A 20,926-nucleotide genomic window follows, 5' to 3' on the forward strand; every position below is an offset into this window, starting at 1 on the left:
TTGAGGAGCTCCGCTCTCGAAGCCTATGGAAAATGCATAGACTGGGGGAAAATAGCCTCGCCTTCCCGCAGGCTGCAGCGGGATGTACTTGGAAAATTGTACCATAAAACCACATAGCGTTAATCTCACGTTAAAAAAATTATCGCCGTTAAAATGGCCTCGCGTTAACGCGATAATAACGCGATAATTTTGACAGCACTAATATATATATATATATATATATATATATATATATATATATATATATATATATATATATATATATATATATATATATATATATATATATATATATATATATATACATATGTGTGTGGGTGTATTTGTGTAGGCTATATATCAGTGTCTAGCATTTATCACATATTTATCATTATGATGATAAGTTTCTAAGAATTTTGATTTGATCAATTTAACCATTCATCCATCTTCACCAGCCACCAGCTTATTCAGTCAGGGTCACAGTGGGGTCGATGCCTATCTCCAGCAGTCTATGGGCTGGAGGCAGGGTACACCCTGGACAGGTCACCAGTCTGTCTTAAGGCAAACACAAAGACATACAACCATACACAAACACACTAGGGCAAACTATAGATGCCAATAAACCTAACAGTCATGTTTTTGGATTATGGAAGCCAGAGTACCCGGGGAGAACCCCTGCATGCACAATGATAATATGCAAACTACATTTTTTTTTAACCATATATTAATATGTTTTTTGAATATATTGTTAGTATATTGTAATATTCTTCTTTTGTTCTTTAATTGGTTCTATTGGGGTATTTGCTAATTCGAAGAATATGATTAAACTCTGCTAGTACAGGAAGTTTAGCGATACAGATCACATTTTACATATTTAAGGGGTTAAGGCTCACGGACCCAGAGTGGAGACTGTGGGGACTGAACCGGGTACTTATATTGACCCTCACTGCTCACCTGGTGCCACACAATGGCAGCCCACTGCTCCCCAAAGGGATGGGTTAAATGCAGAGGGTGAATTTCGATATATATATATATATATATATATATATATATATATATATATATATATATATACACAATGGCGTAACGACACAACAATAGGCCTGTAAGCTACATTACCTGGGTGGGCCCCATATGAAGTAACCCCTCTCTCTTTGTCTTTGCTCTTTCTTTTCTGGTACCTCTTTTTGGTATCCATTGTCGCTAACACATTGTACGTAATGGTTATGGTTCAAATCTACGCTTTGGATTACCCATAATTCCAAGTTTTATTGTAAAAAATAAAATACTCAAATACATTGTTCTTTTAAGATCTTTATTGCAGTTTGAAACATTTTATACGAGCGTATTTTTTTCAACCGTCTAATGAACTATACACAGTTCGTGTTTAAACGGTTCACCATCATGTTGAAATCTGCCATGTGTTAGGGTATTGATAAGGCCCGTTAGTCAACCTAGTATCAGGTGGGTTTAAAACTACAGTGTGTAACTTTTAGCGACATCTAGCGGTCAGACTGCAGACTGCAGCAACATGAACATCTCCCCCCACCGCTTCTCCCCCCCAACAGTACGGCGAGCGTTACGGGACAAATTGTCTTCCACGACGTCCGCATCACCTACCTTCCCAAGTGATGAGGTTTGTTTACATAGATAATTTTACAGATAGTATTTATTTAGTCTGTGTAGGTTATAGATTTCATGTAGACTTAAGATAATAAATATACCCGTTATTTTTTCTACATCGTTGTGACGTTTTGGCGATCTCGCAATCGCTAGTTTGTTGGCTCTGCGCTGCCGTGGCTGCGAGACCCGCTCCTATGTAATTATAAATAACGAATTCTAAGGCAATGCAAATATTAAGGTTAAGAGGCTGAGCTCGTAGATGATGATAAATAACATAGTTATGTATAATATATTACATTTCTGACATGTAACACTACATCTCCAAAGAGATGTCCTAGTCCACAATTGCGTAGGGGGCGTACCAGGAGTCAGTGACGGGCCCCTAAGCAACGACAGTCTCTACTTACTGATAGTTATGCCAGTGTGTGTGTGTGTATATATATATACATATATATATATATATATATATATATATATATATATATATATATATATATATATATATATATATATATATATATATATATATATATATATATATATATATATATGTATAGAGGGGGAGAAATGTATATTCTTAGAAACTTTAAATCACTGTTTCGATTACATTTATTAAAATGTACTTTTCATTTTTTTATTACGATGCACCTGCTTTTTATATGTATGATTTTTAAGAGGTGAAAAGCAACTGTTCATGTTCTATACCCCAGTTGTGCTCTTTGTACAAATGGGCAACAATAAAGACAGTACATTTCTCCTTAATCTCTATCGTATGCATATATTTGCATATATATTTTAAAGTGATAAATCTCAGTCCTGACTCCTAACTTTTAATAAAGCAGAGAGAGGAGCTGCTAGTTGTTGGAGGTTGGTGTCATCGCTCGGCTTCCTGCAGTCCTCTGAACGTTCTCCTCAGTCGGCGTGCTCGGCACGTACTCCGTCCCTCTCTCTATTATTGCTCTCAAACTAAACCACCATGGGGAGTTGAGGGCAAGGCGACGGGATATTTCTTCTAAATGCTTTAGTATCTGAAAGCGATCCTCATGCCGCGTTTTGGAGCACCGTGTTCACGCCAGTATCCCCGATGCAGCGGACCGAGGGGAACGGGCTTCCAGAAACGGTAGGAAGGACACTTTTAGGAGGAAAACACGGGACGTTAACGCATCTAGCCGAGGAAGCTAACAAACTAGCTCAAAGCGATGCTAGCTGCTTCTGCCGCTGGAAGTGGAAAGCTGCCCTCGCTTTCTCCTGTCTCCCACTCTTCCACCAGCCTGTTGTTATCGGGCCTATTTACTTAGAAAGTTGGTGTTGCTTTCGCGTGAGTTTTTATTGATTTATTGCATAATTCACGCTTGTGTCGGGGGTGTTGTTGCACACAGGCCTGTCTTGTAGAGTTTGTAGCGGTACCCATCCCCCACCGTTTTTTGCAGGCCAACATGAATGAGATTCTCACTTCAAAGCATCGCTGCTGGCATTGCTACGAGGCTAGTTAGCTGTCTTAGCTTGTTAACACTAGTTGCTTGTTTGGGAAATGACGTTTAACTTTGGAAACAGTAGGCTATGCCGGCTGTAAGCGGTGCTTGGCGAGTTTGGTGGTAAACAAACAGCAATAATTTAGCCATAAATCTCAGCTTAGAAATCTGCATAGCCGCTTCTCAAAAACTTGGGAGTCGCTTGCTTATGGGTTAAATTAGCTGTTTTACATTCAGTCTAATAACTCCATATTTATGTTGGTTAAGATTTTGAAATGAATCCTCTGCTGTTACAGATTGTTTTAATGTAAAAGAACATTAAAAGTTAGCTTTTCTCTCACATTTCATTCTAAAAGCTATAGATTAATTGTTTAAATGAACCCATGGTAGATTAAGAAATAAGATTGCTGAAATGTTCTGAAGTTTAGTTTTCTCTGTAAAAGCTGTAATGCAAAATCACCAAAAAAAACAAAACACATTGAACAGAAATAAATGTATATTTTGTAATGATTAACAATGTTAAGTGAAGGTACCTGCTCAAATAATTGACTGCAACAGTCTTTTTATTATCAATTAATACTGTAGATTATCATATTTAATAATGTAACAAGTAAATTTCTCCACTGTGAGATCAATAAAGTCAATCAATTAATTTCTAAGCTTGATACTGGGCTGAGAACCATTTCTAGTTTGAAACTAAAAGACATTCAGTTTCCTTTCTGTTTTAACTCAAACCTGGCAGTTTACTTATATAATTAAGCTAGAAAGTATACCATTATTTAATAAACAGATACATGAGCAGCTATTCAAACATAAACCAGACTCCAATTTTCATAATTTGTTTTCTTTTTTGCTGTGAAACATCTGATCGAATTTTCTTAGGAATGCTTAAAAATTAGAGCTTCAACATGTGTAACTTCAAAGTTGGTTGTCATTGAACTGATGGGTACTTTGGATCTGTTCGCTCGGACATTTCATGCAGTTTAATTTGAGTGGCCATCAAGAGTTTATAATATTTGAACATCTTGCAGGATATTTAGATCTGTGTTTTTAGGGGCCAGCTTTTAGAAGGCTTTAAAATGCTTTTAAAAATATGTTACATTCTGGTAACACAGTCCTTGTTATAGTGTTTTTAAAAATACATTTTAAGTTTTGGTAGGATCAAAAAGACCTTGTGAGCTTTTGAAGCATCAACCAAAAATTATTTGCTTTTCAGAATCATTTTACTTAATATTGAGTTTATTTGAAGTATATTTCCATTAGACTGATTGTTTTTATTTGGCAGGCAGGAACACCATTCAGCTTCTTTTTTCTTTTTTTTTTTCTATTCACTCTCACTTGGGATAGAAAATAAACCCAACCTGCTGTAGCTAATAAAAAGGGATTTTTAGAATGGCTGTGACTGCTTGTAAATTCATGAACCCGCCAGCTGTGTAGCCTCTGTTATTAACCTCCCTGTACAGAAAGCTTGACTCATGGTCTGTGTTATTCATTCATGTTCTTTTAACATTAACTTCTGTTGTGTAGAATCATATTACTAAAGCTGTCTCTTTTTTATTTTTATCCTAGGGTGAATTCTTTTCCAGCAAAATCGCAGCCAGAGGGGAAGGTCTGACCTCCTTCTTCTGCAATCAGAGACATGAGCGTTGTCAGAGAATTACATGGGATTGGGTACAGAGGCGGTGGAGGCGTCGTGGCTTCTATGAATGGCCCAACGCACTTCACCGAAGATGCCCCTCGGCCTCCTGTTCCTGGCGAGGAGGGGACTGATCTGGACCCTCCGATCCAGTCGGGCAACAGCCGTCCAAGCGCCCTTTCCCAAACCCAAGGATATCCCTCGTCTAAAATGGGAGACCCGTCGATTTACACGCCCTCCTCCTCGTCTGCGACCCCACGTCGCCCTGACCTGGACCTGGGCTACGAACCTGAGGGCTCGGCGTCTCCAACTCCCCCCTACCTGAAGTGGGCCGAGTCTCTACACTCTCTCCTGGATGATCAGGAAGGCACCCAGCTGTTCAGAAGCTTCCTATGCCAGGAAGGGTGTGAAGACCTTGTAGACTTTTGGTTTGCATGCTCAGGATTCAGGCAAACCAGCCAGGAGAAAAGGGCAAAGTTGGCCAAGGTGATCTACAGGAAATACATTGTGGATGGAAGCGGTATTGTCTCCAGGACGATCAAAGCAGCTACCAAGAGCTTCATCAGAGACTGCGTGGGAAAGCCTCACCTAGACCCTGCCATGTTCGAACAGGTGATTAAAACACTACAGAGTAGCCCTGCAAATAGTCCACATATGTATGTTAGTATTAGGGCTGCAAATAACGATTATTTTGATCATTGATTAATCTGTTGATTATTTTTTCGAATTAATCGATTCATCATCGGATAGCAAAAAGTTCCTTAGAGAAAATTCTATACAGAATTAAACCAGGTGAAACTAAAACTTTTCCACTTGTGGAGTTTTGGAAAGAGCGTATTGACAGATGAGAAAGATTTAGCTTAAATGCAAAATATTATATTTTTTTTCACAATTTTGGTATAATTACTGCTCTAAGTGGGTGGCTCTGTCAGCGAAAGGAATGTTTTAGAGTCTTTATCATGTTTACGATTAATGGATTACTAAATTAGTTGACGATTATTTCAAAAATCGATAAATCATCATTAATCTGATTAGCTGCTTCAGCCCTAGTTAGTATATTTGATATAATTTAATTAGTTAAAGAATAATATATTTTCTACTAGCTCGTGTTTGGAGAGTGCCCTGGTCAACAGGGGTTCTGGGTAGGGCTGCAACTAGTGATCATTTTGTAAATCGATTAACCTGTCGATTATTTTTTCGATTAATCAATTAATACTGGGAAAGCTAAAGGTTCCTTAAAGAAGACTTTAAATGAGATTAAAACCAAGTGAAACTAAAAGTTTCACACTTCAGGAGTTCAGGATAGAGATGTTGACATTTTTTTATCTTGAAAGCAAAATGTTTATATATTATTTTGCGATCTAAGTGGATTACTCTGTCAGCTAAAAGCATGTTTTAGAGTCTCTAAACTCCAGTTTAAGATTAATTGATTACTGAATTAGTTGATGATAATTTCAATAATGGATTAATCACGATTAATCCGATTGTTTCAGCCCTAGTTGTGGGCCTGTTTGGGTGTGAGTGGGTATGTCACCTAAGTTTGCCTCCTCATCACAGCTTTGTTCTGTGCTTTTCAAAAAAAGCCTGAGGATGAAAGGGGCTGATTAGCCAGGGTGTGCAAGTGTTTAAAAGTTTTGAAATACCAAGCTCTGCAGGTTTTATTGGTTTGAATAGGCGCAATGTATGAGCTTCAGATGCTAATGATGTGCTGGCAGGGAGGAAGTCACAGTATGTTCATCTGAAATAGCTGCAGAATGCACTTTATGAAGTTAGCCCGGTTTGTGTGCTACATTTTCTTCTGAGGAAAAAAAATGTCAGAGGGAACATTAAGACAAGAAACTGGGTCCCGGTTGTCTCCATAAGGGCTTTTTTGTTTGTAGTTTTTAGCAGACCTTATGCACCATCAGTTTAAACTTGTTAAAAAATATATTTGATTAATTGATTATTGAAATAATTGTCAACTAATTTAATAAACAATTGTTAACTGGAATTTAGAGACTGTAAAACATACCTTTAGATGACAGAGCAACCCAATCAGAGCTGTAATTATACCAAAATTATTTATAAAAAAAATATGTAAGCATATTGCATATAAGATAAAAAAATTCTATCCAGAACTCCTAGAGGGGAAAAGTTTTAGTTTCACCTGGTTTCATTTTGTAAAGTCTTCTTGAAGAAGTCTTCTTCCCATCTTTGGCAGAATTTAGAAAAACTGACTTATTCTAATTCTCTTAACATTTGGCATCCACAGCAGTCTTGGTACTCTGCTACACTTTTAAAAATGAGGCATTTCTAATTTACTGACCTTTGTTTCTGTTTGTTTCAGGTATATAATATATGCCTTTTGGCTGAATAAAACATAAACCTGAAATAAACAGATTGCAAATTTTCTTTAGTTTTAGAATATTCATTTAAATTGCAGATGTAAATTGTTGCTTATCACAACTTTAGGTTTGATTCTTGGTAAACTAGTGGAAGCACTCAGTTTGGTTGTCCTGATATAATCTGCTCTGTTCTGAATTTTGTTTTTCATCTAATGGATCAGTGTTTGCGTTCCCCAGTCTGAACTCTTGATGCACAGAGGATGCTTGAAGGCTTAAAGCATATCATCGATTAGTAAGCTTTGTTCAGCGTTGCTTCACTGACTGCAGGGACTTATGACGGTGCTGTTAGATATGTTTTTAATGTTGGACAAAGGGAGACACTTAAACCATTTTGCAGAAAGTGTCGGTTCAATTACTTGCATTCTGTCTGCTCTTGTTAAACCAAATCAATGTTTGTTGTCCCATGCCATTTGTAAATCCTCAGGTTTCCCACAGTTTACACACATAATCAGTAGATAGCGGTACCTGCTTCATAGCGAATTCAGATAATAAAATGCACTCCGTCTGTTTATTCTGTAATAAACCCATAACTCTAGCTTCATTTATCTCAGATTCCTCCTGGCTACAAAGGATAGAGAAAAACCAACAGGGACTCTCTTTAACTGTTGGCCTTTTGGGTGTCATTTTATTGTCTTCCCGTTAATTTGATCCTAAGGATGTGTTGTGCCTGAATGAACACTCTTATTTTCTGACGAGAAAAACTTTCAGTACTTTTATGAGGTTGAGCTTTGTAACATTGTACATCTGTTTCGATACTGCAGAGGTTTGCTCTGGAGTCATATTAGGTCCCAGTCTGACAGACAAAGAGCAGCTCTAGATGTAGACACCACCCATCGAGGATTAGAAGGATTCAGAAAAGGCTTTGGTGGGAAATCAAGTGTGAGAGATGAACACACTGCTTCCCAGGACCACGTGCCCAATGTGACATTATCACGCTCTGTATTGTCATCGACACATTCATCATAAATGTAATTTAAAGCTTCATGACTAAACATTTTTTAGCCTCACTTGGCCTCCTAACCTGAAACTATGTGAGCCCAGACAAACGCTTCACTGCTGTTTTCCCTGTTTTCACGTCATTGCCTGTTACATAATAGGGCTCGGCATGAATGGGCTTCAGACACAATTTACCTGATTTGATTTAAAGGAAACTGCACAAACACTGTTGTCTGCAAAGTCCTCCAAACACTGCTGATTCAATATTATTATATTATATAACTATAGTTTATGAAAATGGTTCTTTTTTACACTTTGGTTAATTTTTTCTCAAATGATCTGTCTGGGTCTTGTACCTGATTATGAAGCAATGTTTTTGAGCTATAAGGAAAATGAGAATGAAAATACTTTTTAATTGTTTATCTACAGCTTATTCAGAAAAGACCTCAGAAGTACAGAGAGGTAAACTATTCTCCAGATACTTTTTATTTCTTTAAGGCCCTTTTTTCTAACTTTATGGGTCTTTTTTAACACATTATTTATTGCATTTAAATACACGAGAACACGTTGTGCCTTCATAAGGACGGCTATAAACAAACCATAGAACTTTATTTCCCACCATATGTGGAATACAGACCTGTTGTACTGTTGTGATAATAAGAGCACCCATAAAAGCAATTTATTACTACTTTGCGGTGTTCTTTACGTACCTGTACGGCATAAACTGCATGTGACGACATCATCATAGCCTCATGAACACTTTCGCTTTTTTAGTACAGCAGTTTAAAAAAGTGATTTTCTTTCTTTCTTTTATGTGTTTATACATTATAAGAAGTCCTTTAGAAGCTGCATTTAATGTTTTCATTTTATTGATGGAAGTAACAGTGGATACAATAATGAAAACAAATCCTCAATACGGTCAGCTTTGTAAAAAATAGGATTTTAATCCTTTTCACTTGCAAAATTCTCACCATGATTCATTTATTAGGATATGGATAAATGAGACTGTAAATATCTACCCGTACTGTGTTTACACACTGGCTCATCCCTCAGATTTTATTCCTAAGGGATCAGCTTCTACACCAACAACAAATCAGAAGATTGCAATATGTGAGATAACAAAAAGAATCACTTAGACATAAGAGGAGCAAACACTTTGCTCTTTCCTTGCAATGTGCAAACAGTGCAAAAAAATAGCTGAAATAAATATTCCACTAACTATTTGTGCTTTACCAAAATCAAAGTTTTATAAACCTTTGTTCGTCGAAAATGTGTTTTATTAAAAAAAACAACTTCAGACAAGATTGTGAATGAATTCTATCTGTATTTTTGTGTAGGAACGCTAGTTTCTATAAAAACTTATAGTCACAGAACAACTTTAACGGTTGGGCTGGGCTTTAAAAAGTACAAAACAAGCAATATGCAGGATGTATTCTAAGGATAAACATCTGTGTTCCAGGCTAAGACAGAGATCCAAGCCATGATGGAGGAGAACACCTACCCTTTGTTCCTTAAATCTGATCTGTACCTGGAGTACACACGGACAGGAGGAGAGAGCCCCAAGCCTAATCCCAGTGATCAGAGTCCCTCATCAGGCCCAGCCAAGCCCCTGCCTGGCTACCTGCCAACTCTGGATGAGGGTGTGGTGTGGAGGTGAGATGAACTTTAACAGGCCACCCTTCACAGATGTGTTATGTCGTCATAAAACAGTAAATTCCCCGGATTCTGGTTGACCAGTCTGTTTTCAATGCAAAGTGGGTCGTTGATAATATTTCATTGACGTATTTTTCTACAATTTATCATTTTAAAATCACCAAAAACATCACAATAAACCTTCACATGAAACAACATGGTGGGAAAAGAGCTGTGCACCTTTTGTGAAATCTCCAATTTTTAAGACGTGCATTCATGTGTACTTCTTTTTCCTTCGACCATGTTGAGAGTAGCTTTATGGTGCAGTTACAGCTTGAGCATTTTCTAATCCAAAATGGCTCTACTTAGAAAAACAGATCTCCACCTTTGATACTGTCGCCAATTTACATTAACTTTCAGCTGCTATGAAACACAGCAGGAAATCCCAGAGAGCCTGGTCATCTTTAGTGAGCTTTTACTGGGGACTCCCAGCACCTCGTCAGAATGTTTAGGTCTGCTGCTCTTATCAGAACAGAATATTTCCATAGGATCATAATCCTGATGAATTGACTGCACAGGCGTAAACTTTCTAGCTTAAAAACATGTTAAAACTAAATTGTTTTTTTCCAACTTATCAATGCAAAAAAAGTCTTGCCATTCTCTTGTTTATAAGGAAAAGAATGGAACAGTTCAACGCCCAAAGTGTCGAGTGTCCGGATCATCCCCTGTCCAGAGCGTCTGACTTCATTGGATTCCTCTTTGATGCTTAAAAGGCATTTGGTGTGAACGCACCATAATGCTTTCCCTGCTTTAACCCTGACCTATCTGCTGTCCTCACCTGCACTAAAACTTTTTCCAGCATCATTAATATGAGATACCTGCAATGAAAGGGCTAACCAAGCCACTGTGCTGAAATTAGGCCAATAAGCTAAATTTAATTTGTAACGGCTTCAGAAGGTGAAATTTTAAACATATTTACCTCATTATTTATACGTACGGACTTTCCGCCCTGAGCCCCTCAGATTTCTATATCAGCTCAGCTTCAGCCTCTGCGGCGCTTGCAGGCAGGTGAACGCATGCACTCTCGCCCTGCCAGCAGACAGAGTGATGATCCCTAAACGGCGGATCTGTATGGCCAAATTGGCTGATGATCAGACTGTTTTGCTTTGGGTTTTCTTTTTACCAATAAAACACATCATAATTGCTGTGCCAGTCCGTAGTTTTTCAAAGTGCTTTACCAAAAAATCTAAGAAGGACATATAAGGAGATAACAGCTGATGAATCAAAATTACAGACTTTGCACCCCTCAAGATTTTTGTTCATAAAAGTTGGAACACCATGAATCGATTGGATTCCACCAAATGATTTGTTGAGCTTTGTCTTTGAGATAAAATTCCAGTCCTGACATGTATTTGTGAAAATGTTTCACAAGGTATCAGTTTGTAAGGCACTTTAGTTTATACTCAAAATGTGTTTAACACAGTGGTCAGGAAAGTTGCTTGTCTGAATGTGTTTACTTATTGTTTAGGGGTGGCAGTGGAGATCGAGAGGATGATGAAGAGAAAGATGAAGATTGTGGCGATACTCCTGTCAATAGACTGACCCAAAGTCTGCTGATGCAGACGGCGCCACAGAGAGCATCGTCCAGCAGGAGGAGGCAGGACAGCAGGGAGTACAGGTGTGTGGTTGTAGGCCTCGTTTCAAAGAGGAACTATAGTAACAACCCAAAGCTTGATTCCATCACTGTTAATTAATCCTCTTTAACCACTTAGATAAAAATGGTCACTCTTAGAAAATGTGTAAAAGCAATAGGTAGTGTATTGTAACTTTTATCAGCCAAAGAAGATGAGCAGATCTAAGAGCGATCAAATGTCCTGTCCTTCTCAGACCGTGGAGAGAGCCGGTAAACCCTTATTACGCAAACATGGGCTACGCCCGGGCTCCAGCGACCAGCGCCAATGACAGTGAGCAGCAGAGCATGTCCAGCGATGCAGACACGATGTCCTTGACCGACAGCAGTGTGTAAGAAATGCATTTCGTCTTCACCTCATCCAAACATTTTAGTCATTTTTCTCAGTTTTAAGACACTAAAGCAATATAACCCATCTGCTTTGCTCAGTTAAAACATATTTAATGCTTCTTTTTTTCTTTCTTTTACCCCCCCAGAGATGGTATTCCTCCTTACAGATATCGGAAGCAGCATCGGAAAGAGATGCAAGAAAGTGCCAAAGCCAATGGCCGTGTGCCCCTACCTCATATACCTGTGAGTGTATTACTGTATCATTCAACTCATTTTTCAAATAGATTTCTTTGCTAAATTAGACACCTGAAACTTATTTGCTTTCATATTTTGAGCATTTACTATAGCTCGCCTTAATCCTCAGAAGACATGGGTCAAATATTGATACAAGTGATTAAGGTTTATAAGACAAAACTTTTAAGGTTGTCTTCATGCTGTTTAAAACCAATTGAATGTGACCCAAAAATGTATGTTGTTTTATTTACAGACAAATTAGGAGAGAAAAGATAGCATGACTTAATAATTAACAGCCAATAATACCACTAGTGTTCTACTAATATGTAAATCCCACTCTTAAATGTATTAGGTGATGACTATATTAGCATTAAGATAACACCCTCTAGCATGTTATTGACATGGTTACACGGAGCAGTAGAAATGTGGTTCCTATAATATGAACCGTTTGTTTCCCCAAAGCGTGCGTATCAAATACCAAAGGACATCCACGTAAAGCCAGAGATGTTTGCAGCGGAGCTCATCAACAGGCTGGAGGCTGTTCTCAGAGAAAGAGAGGCCCAAGAAAGGCTTGAAGAACGGTTGAAGAGAGTACGACTGGTGAGTGTTCCCTTCATAAAGGCTTAATGGTTTAATTCCAACCATGTGCTATACCTTTAAGAAATCATAGATTGGCACTATGTGATAATTTCAGCATTCGTTTTATAGTGTTAGTTTCCACTGGGTTACATATGTGTGATATGGAAGTCATTCAATGTGTTTCATATGTCATGAAAATGATCAACCTTTAATGGTTCTAAAGGTCAAAAAGGACAATATAAGATGTTCAAGTCTCGGTAGTAAATATCTAGAGCAGCCATGAATGATGTGCAGCCAGTTTAACTAGTAAACTGGTTTCCTTGTAGCGCTCCTGAACACACCACACACAGGGCTCCTTCATGTGTAAAAACCTGCTGCAAGAAAAATGTTTGCGTGTGAGAAAAGGAGGCAGCATAAAGAATGTTAAGGTGTGGTATTGATAGTCCAGTGGCCTTTTTAGACAAATAAAATGTCTCTGAGTCAAAAGAGATTGATAAGAAAGAGACATCAAACAATCATGTTTTTTTTTAGCAAATATTCATCCTGGAGAGCAGAGTTATGAAGTTTGTCTCAGAATCTGATAAAAGGTTATTAAAGGTTAGAAAAGTCCGAGCTAATAAAAGACATTATTAGTCAATAAAAGATTATTTCCGGTTTTGTGAAGGAGTGAAGAATTTGGTTATAAGTTTAATGTAAAACACCATTTATTCTGATCTCTGTTCTGCTGCTTATTTAATCAACAGGGAAATATTTAAAACATTAAATAATTGTACTATATTTGTTAACAATCGATATAACCGCTGATAAACTAACGTCCAGATCAAATTGCACAGTATTAGTTTTAGGCCATCAAACACTGCTGGTCAAAGTGAATTTTTCTTTAGATTTAGATTTATTTATTCATTTGACAGGAACAGTGCACATTAATAAGCATTCTTGCAAATGCACCAGAATTATCCAAAAGGCTAGTTTTCATCTGTTGTCCCTGGATGGATCTTAAACTTGTCTACCTAAAAACAAAACAGTAAGAATTTTACAGGGAAAAATACAAATTTAAAAAGAAATAAAAACGGCTATAACTCTTCAAAACCTGTTTAAAAATACAGAATTAATGTTCGCCAGACTACAGATTTTAGGTTAATAAATAGAATAAAAAATTCAAATAAAATAATTAGTGGATGGGAGGAGATGACAGACCATAGAATATTTTATAAAACAGACAGGTTTGCATACTTGATGACATTTTCCCAGCTCATAAGCTCATGTTTTAGTAAAATGGCACAATGGTGATATTTTGATGGTTTTGGTATCATTTTATTGGCCTGTGACCAGGTTGTAAAACCGTTCAGGGATGCGGGACAGAACCATACTGTACATGAACATTTTAGCTGCCTGGAGTGACAAGTGTGATCTTATGAAATGGAAATTTGTAATATTGAATTTTGACTCTATTGCACACCTTTTTTTTTATCTGGGATTTAAAAGTTACTTATGATGCTTAGGGAATTTGAATTCTGACACAATTTTGTGTCACATAAATATCTTACTCATGATTTGGACTCTTGGATTTAAAAAAGCACACTGAAGCAGTTTTATTTACATTAAGTTTTAAGCAGGACTGATTCAGCCATTCAGAGACTTGGACCATAGACTGTTTGTTTTTCAGCAACTTGTTTTGTGTTTTTAACATGGGTATAAATCACAGTATCAGCTGCGTACATCTGGATACAGACATCTGAACAAACTGAGGGGAGGTCGTTTATATAGAGAGAAAATAACAGAGGCCCCAAGATAGAACCATGAGGTACCCCTGTGGACATGACGAGAGGCAGTGAGAGATGATCACTGATCCTGACTGTGATCGATTTAAAAGATATGATTCTATCCATTTAATCTGATCTGAGGAGAGGTTAAATTTGCTTAGTTTGGTTAATAATATTTTATGGTTTATAGTGTCAAAGGCTTTTTTTAGATCGTGAAACACAGCTCCAACCAAACCACCTTTATCCAGTAAATGTTTGATATTTTCTATGAAAGATAAATGAGCAGTTTCCGAGGAGTGTTGAGTTCTGAAACCAAATTGCATTGAATGAAGGGGAAATGCTGTGGTATTTAAATGTGTTATTTGTTGGGCAATCAGATTTTCTGCAACTTTTGACACGGTAGGTAAGATTCGGATTGGTCTGTAATTGTCCACTGACAGTGGATCTCCATTTTTGAAGATTGGAACTACAGCAACTGACTTTCACACACTTGGACGTACTGCCTCAATAATGGAGATTGGCAATTCGGGTTACTGGTGTTGATAACATGGAACTGGGTTCTTTCAGCATGCACATATCTATGCCAAGTATGTCTCTAGTTCTAGAAGCTTTGTGTCATTGTTTATAAGACTTGAGATTCTGTGACTGTGGGTTGAAGATTGGCTCAAAATTATTTGTCAAGCTGATATTTAGATTGTTAGCAGGGAAGCTTTGGGCAATACAGATTAATTTGAACATTTGTTCTCTGTTTTATACAGGAAGAAGAAGGGGATGATGCTGACGTCTCCGTGACAACCTCCATGTCCTCTCACAGTATACCACTCTCCCTCCCCTCATCGTTTCCTCCTCTCTACGGTGCCCGTTATTCAGAGACCACTGCCAACACAGGAACAGCCGCCACTTACGGCGGCCTGGTTGCCATGGAGGACCCTCACGAAGATGACCCAGAGTCTATTTTAGATGAGCACGTGCAGCGGGTGATGAAGACGCCGGTCTGCCAGTCACCAGGGGCTACCAACAGCAGCTTAGGAGGAGGAGGACGACACACTCCCCCCAAGTCATCCCGCTCACCAGACGGTGGAATCGGGCCACCTCACTACCCCTCGCACAGAGGCGGGGGGCACAGTCTGCCAGCTGTGGGGGCTAAAGGTAGCTCATTCAGAGGTCCTACACATTTTCCATGTTAACACTCACTACCTTTCTAGAATCAGATTCCTAAATGTTGTGCTTTTCTATCATCTTCATCCCAAAACTGGTATGAAATTATGAATCGCAAACTATTTTCTACAGGGTACATTATTTCAGTCTAGATTTTGAAACATTTTTCCATTCTCAGTTTTTTTTTTCCCTCAGGTTATTTTAAATACCAAGACTCCTGATCACTTTATTTGAAACGTGTTTTCATTTATGCCAACAATCAACAAACAACACCATTTGCTGTGTTGTTAATTCCTGTAAGGAAGTCCCTCATAGTTGGGCTGAAGTGCATGGAACCCATTTGATGTGTCTAATCTATGGGCGTAGATTTGCATAAGGACATGTCCCTACCAACATTTTGGATCGACTTAATTGACCCTACCAATAATTTGATGTGAACAACATGTTTATAACTTCCGATACAGCATGATTGCAGCAGTGGCTTCTTTTCCTCTTGCAGCTCCTCTGCCTGGTAGCTGCAGACAGAGGAAAACTAATTATTCTTAGTCAGACAGGGGTTCTGAAAACTGCTGTTAAAATGAACAAAGACTGTAAACTATCAACATCTCTGATCCCTTTCACTAATATTTCTTTGCTGTTGCTGTTTTCATTTTTGATGGCAGATCAGGTATATATAACAGGTGGTATTTATAATGTAGAACATAACATGAGATGGATGCTAAAGATCTGCTTTCCACATTAAAAAAATAGTGCTATTTAATTGACTTCTACTTCTAGAAATAGTATAAAGACAAAAAGAGGAACTCTATTTACAATGATTTAATTTTTCTAGATTGTATACACAGTTCATAAGTAAACTAGAAGAAACATTAATGTCTGGTAAATAATGCTTGAATCTGGCTGTTTATTTTGGATATTATTACATTACAGATAAGATTGTGTTATATTGTCTTTTATTATTGTTAAAACGTATTTTATATTTGAATAAACTTGTTTCTTAGTGTTGTGTTTGTAGATGATGCCACTACAAAAGAAAATAGACACAAGGAGCTATTTAAACAGCCAGACAGTAAGCAATATAGGATGATGATAAAAGGTTATGTTACATTTAACCCTTTATTATTAAAAATGCATTTGTATAATAGAAACATTATGTTATTGTAGGAAACCCAGATATACGGTAATGATGCAGGTTAGCCTCAAGGTGAAGCAGCTGCCCTTCAGTGCTGTATTATGGAAGAAATGTATTTGGAATGTTACCATAAAATTAGGGCTGCAACCAATGATTATTTTGCAAATTGATTAATCTGTCTATTATGTTTTTGATTAATCAATTGATAATTAGATAGCATGCAAACCTTTTCAAAGTGGAAAAAGTTCTAATTCCACATACGTCAGAGCCAGTTTAAACATTGATAAACAGCATCTGGTGTGCGTATAGTGCTTATGAAATTTGTATTAATGTAGCAAGAAATGCTGCTGTTCTCTTTAAACAAAAGGTGCCCTGATGCTCACATTAAGCATAAAAAAGAGCATGCATATTTTTGCATAGGACCAATGACATCAGACCAATGAAACTGAAGACCAATAGTGTCCATACCAAAGTTGAAATCAAACCTACGCCCTTGGTCTAATCACTGAGGTCTGCTCTGGTTTTATTTCAGGCGTTTACCATCATAAGCAGGTATACCACCACAGAGGAAGAGATGGTCAGGAGGAGGTGGGAAGTCGGCCTCTGCCCAACTTCCTCTGGAACGGAGACCAAGCCAACCAATACGCAGGTCGGAGGAACTACGCAGACGGAGCTGGAGCCAGCACTCTTGAGGGCATTGGTTACAGGTATGTATGAAATTGTGATCATCCCCCTAAAAATGTCAGTTTGAATTTATTAAATTAACCTCAGAGTTGTTTGTTGTATTATCTCTGCAGTAGCAAAGGCAGCACAATGTCCCGACGGGGTAATAAGAAGACAGAAACATCGAGCAAAGGTGACGATAGTGGGCGTGGCCTGGAAACCCAGGCATATCCAGGTACTCAGGTGGAGGATCTGGAGAGAAACCAGAAGATTCTGCAGTGGATGATGGATGGAGACAGGCAAAGGAAGAGTTCTCATGGGTGAGGAAAACCTGGGATCAACTAAACAACATTTTTGTTTTCTTCTTAAGTTTATTCTTTTGTAGCTAGGTTTCAAGAGCAGATATTCACCTTGTTGAAAGTACAAAGAAGACTTTAACCAATGAATGTTCTCCTCTTTCATACACTCAGTGGCAGCACCAGCAGTTCCAGGAGAACAGGAACCAGCACCGACTCTCGTCCGACTTCTGTTGAGCGACCTGGAGCTGTGCACCCCTGGGTCTCCGCTCAACTGCGTAACAACTCCTCCTCAGTGTCGGCAGCGATCCCCGGCTCATCATCCACTCAGGTTCAGCCGTCACATCCTTTCATCCAGGACCCGGCTATGCCACCCAACCCTGCTCCCAACCCCCTCACGCAGCTGGAGGAGGCTAGAAGGAGGCTGGAGGAGGAAAGGAGAAGGGCTGCTCTACTACAGGCCAAGCAGAAGTACGAGTCTTCTTTTATTTTGAAATCAGTTTTGCTTGAGATCCTTATATGTTTGTGTTTAACGAGGATTTTCCCCTTTTCTGTTAGACACAAGTCTGGGAAGCGTCAGGTGTGCGAGAACATGACCGTAGCGTACTACTTCTGTGGAGAGCCGATCCCATACCGGACATCAGTGAAGGGCCGTGTGGTGACTCTGGGCCAGTTTAAAGAGCTGCTTACCAAAAAGGGCCACTACAGGTGAGAATCCATGGCTACCTTAAGAAGTGATAGAGAGACTGGTGGTTATGCTGACACTCAAAGAATAAAACCCAGCACATCAAAAATCCTTTTAGAATTAAATTGATTTATAAATCTTATATATTTATGTCATTTGATATTGATATTAATACATATTTGTAATGATTTAGATTAGTGAACATACAGCATGAAGACCAACTACACAAATTAGACCTACAGCTTACCTAAGGCCATCCTACATGCTCCTCCCCATTTTCACTTACTGGTGGTGAGTCTGACATAGTAGAAAAATCTTCTTTTGGAAAGTAAGCTTGTATGAGTGATGCAAACTACAAATTTTAAACAGAGCGTGCATGAGGAGAAATGGGCACATGCATGCTCTTGCACGCATCATCTCGGGAGCGGGGTACAGGGTTGTGCTTGTGTATTTTAGTTCCTATGCTCCAATTATCTGGAACAAACTTCCAGAAAACTGTAAAAGTGTGGAAGCCTTAGTTCCTTTAAATCAAGACTAAAAACACATTTGTTTAGGATTGCCTTCAACTGTTCTAGTTAAACAGTTCAACTGAAACATCATTAGTTCAACTCTTTTATTTTCTTGAGTCCAACTGTTTTTAATGTTCTTTTTTGTTTCTGCATTTTTTTATTTTTATCTTTTTATACTTGCTTTGATTCTGTTTTATCTTCCTGTATTTTAATCATGTAAAGCACTTTGCATTGTCTTTGTACTGAACTGTGCTATACAAATAAATTTGCCTTGTCTTGCCTTTAAGTGGAGAGGAACACACTATTCCTAGGTTTGCGAAAATCGTCTATTATTTAAGGCATGTTTGTGTCAGAAAATTGGCGGCAGAGTCCTGACTCAGTTCCCCCATAAAATCTGTCTGATCACTGATGCTTCACTGCCCCTCTGATGAAGCTTCAGTTATTTTATACAAATTATAACCTACAAAGAGTTTGAGTCTGCCGGTGTACAAAGCTGGTGAAGCATTCCCTAAAACTGCAAGGTTGGTTCTGTTTAGATGTTAATTTGTAGAAAGGAAAATTAATCAGTGCATAAGGTCTCCTCCTATTCTGTGCTTTCTGGTCCCTCCTGTTAGTCTCTTATATAAACCCATTAAAATGAAATAATTTTTTCAGTTTCCCTCTTTAAGATGTTCTAAAGCCTTATTGTTGGTGTTGATTCTTCAGAAGCACTAACTGACTTTGTTCTCTGACTGCTATCTTTAGGTTCTACTTTAAGAAAGTAAGTGATGAATTCGACTGTGGGGTTGTGTTCGAGGAGGTCCGCGACGATGATGCGATTCTGCCCATCTTTGAGGAGAAGATTGTTGGGAAGGTGGAGAAGGTCGATTGAAAGTCGGGAACAGAAAACGGAAGAGAAGAGTTTGCAACAAGGAGATACAAGGAAAACTTTCAGGTTGGAGAAATGGAATGACCTGCGAGGAGTCGAGAAATATCTGCAAGTAGAAGGACGGAGGAGCGGTGCGTCAGATGGGAGAAAAAGGCTGCATTGGAGAACGATAGGTTTTTCGTGGATAAATAAATACCTGCCTGGAATCAAAACATAAAGGAAAAAAAAGCTCGGTCAGATGATGCTGGAATGGAAGAAAGAACAAAATATTTTCCCTGTGCTGTTCTCAACGGATCAACAAGGAGTGTTGTAAAATATGTCTGAGCAGTCTTTTTCTGCAACGAATGGAAGGGGTTGAGGGGACTTCTGGAAGAAAGGAGGATACGAGTAGTCTTCCACTTCTGCTCTGGAGGAGGCTGTCCTCTTCAGACCATTACAATGCTGCTACATTACCACAGAACACTTCATACGGTGCTCGGGACAGTGAAGACGGCAGGTTCCTTCCTTTCAGTATCCGAGCCGCCTCTCGCTGTCTCTGTTCCTCATCAGCTGGGGACCGGTGGGAGAGGTCGGATAAAAGCTGGGAACCTTTTATTTTTTATTTTTTTGCCTGCTTCTCGTTTTGTTGCCTTTATAGCCTCAGAACAGAGAGACGTACTCACCGTCACACGGCCCAATGTGCTACACACTGATCTCTCACATCCTTTTGTTCAGACGACAGTTCTCTTCGTAACTTGTTTACCAAAGCTACATATTTTTGATAGGACAAGTATTCTAGCTACTTGTTATCATTTCATTTGATTTGTATATGAACAAGGCAGGTACTATTACTTATTTACTGCATTTTTTGTCATATCTCACTTTATCTTGTATTCTTGTGTATGATTTAAAAATGGCTCATCGGTCACGTCGAAGCGTCACGTTGAGTTTCTCATCTCTAAACACCCCCCCCTCCTTTATGCTCACACAAACAGTAGGTCAGATTCTCTCTTTTTTTCACTATGGTGATTCACAAACTAATTTTTATTCCCCCTCCCTTTTAGAAATGCCTCTGCATGTTTTCCCTGCTCACCAGTTAGTCATCCAGTGTTTGCACTCTATCACAGCTGAACAGCACCTGTTTTGTGTGAGGTATGTTATGGTGAACAGGTAGCAGGCATCCTCAGTCTATTTAGGTCCTTAAATTCTGGTTCCTGAGAAAGTTTGCAGAGTTCTACTCATTACTGTGTTTACAGGTCTTCACATGAAGCTGCCTTTTATTTATCCACTCACCACTGGGCTGTTTCTAGGTGCCTGCCTGGTCAGTGCCGATGCTCTCATAAAAAGCTTATTTTCATCCTATTCAAGGTTATTTTTG

At 38.6% G+C, this 20,926-nt stretch overlaps 1 protein-coding gene across 4 annotated transcripts in view; it reads left to right on the plus strand.

Moving 5' to 3' along the window:
- LOC119784694 (axin-1-like) overlaps nt 1-19,781 on the plus strand; it is a 37,057-nt gene extending 17,276 nt beyond the window's left edge. The window contains exons 1-13 of one of the 4 annotated variants that reach the window (XM_038286890.1): nt 2,514-2,722; nt 4,644-5,322; nt 9,490-9,683; nt 11,191-11,340; nt 11,550-11,684; nt 11,829-11,925; nt 12,379-12,516; nt 15,017-15,407; nt 17,081-17,255; nt 17,346-17,531; nt 17,682-17,978; nt 18,066-18,215; nt 19,446-19,781. In XM_038286890.1, coding sequence (XP_038142818.1) covers nt 4,714-5,322; nt 9,490-9,683; nt 11,191-11,340; nt 11,550-11,684; nt 11,829-11,925; nt 12,379-12,516; nt 15,017-15,407; nt 17,081-17,255; nt 17,346-17,531; nt 17,682-17,978; nt 18,066-18,215; nt 19,446-19,572 — 2,649 coding nt within the window. In that variant the 5' untranslated portion in view covers nt 2,514-2,722; nt 4,644-4,713 and the 3' untranslated portion in view covers nt 19,573-19,781. Of the gene's footprint in view, nt 1-2,510; nt 2,723-4,643; nt 5,323-9,489; nt 9,684-11,190; nt 11,341-11,549; nt 11,685-11,828; nt 11,926-12,378; nt 12,517-15,016; nt 15,408-17,080; nt 17,256-17,345; nt 17,532-17,681; nt 18,216-19,445 lie in introns of those variants that run through there. The other 3 variants (XM_038286888.1, XM_038286886.1, XM_038286887.1) reach the window with 3 other exon arrangements.
- Nucleotides 19,782-20,926: the final 1,145 nt, after the last annotated feature.

Source organism: Cyprinodon tularosa, unplaced genomic scaffold (genome assembly GCF_016077235.1).
Source record: "Cyprinodon tularosa strain WSP-4 unplaced genomic scaffold, ASM1607723v1 ctg231, whole genome shotgun sequence".
Taxonomy (NCBI): Eukaryota; Metazoa; Chordata; class Actinopteri; order Cyprinodontiformes; family Cyprinodontidae; genus Cyprinodon; species Cyprinodon tularosa.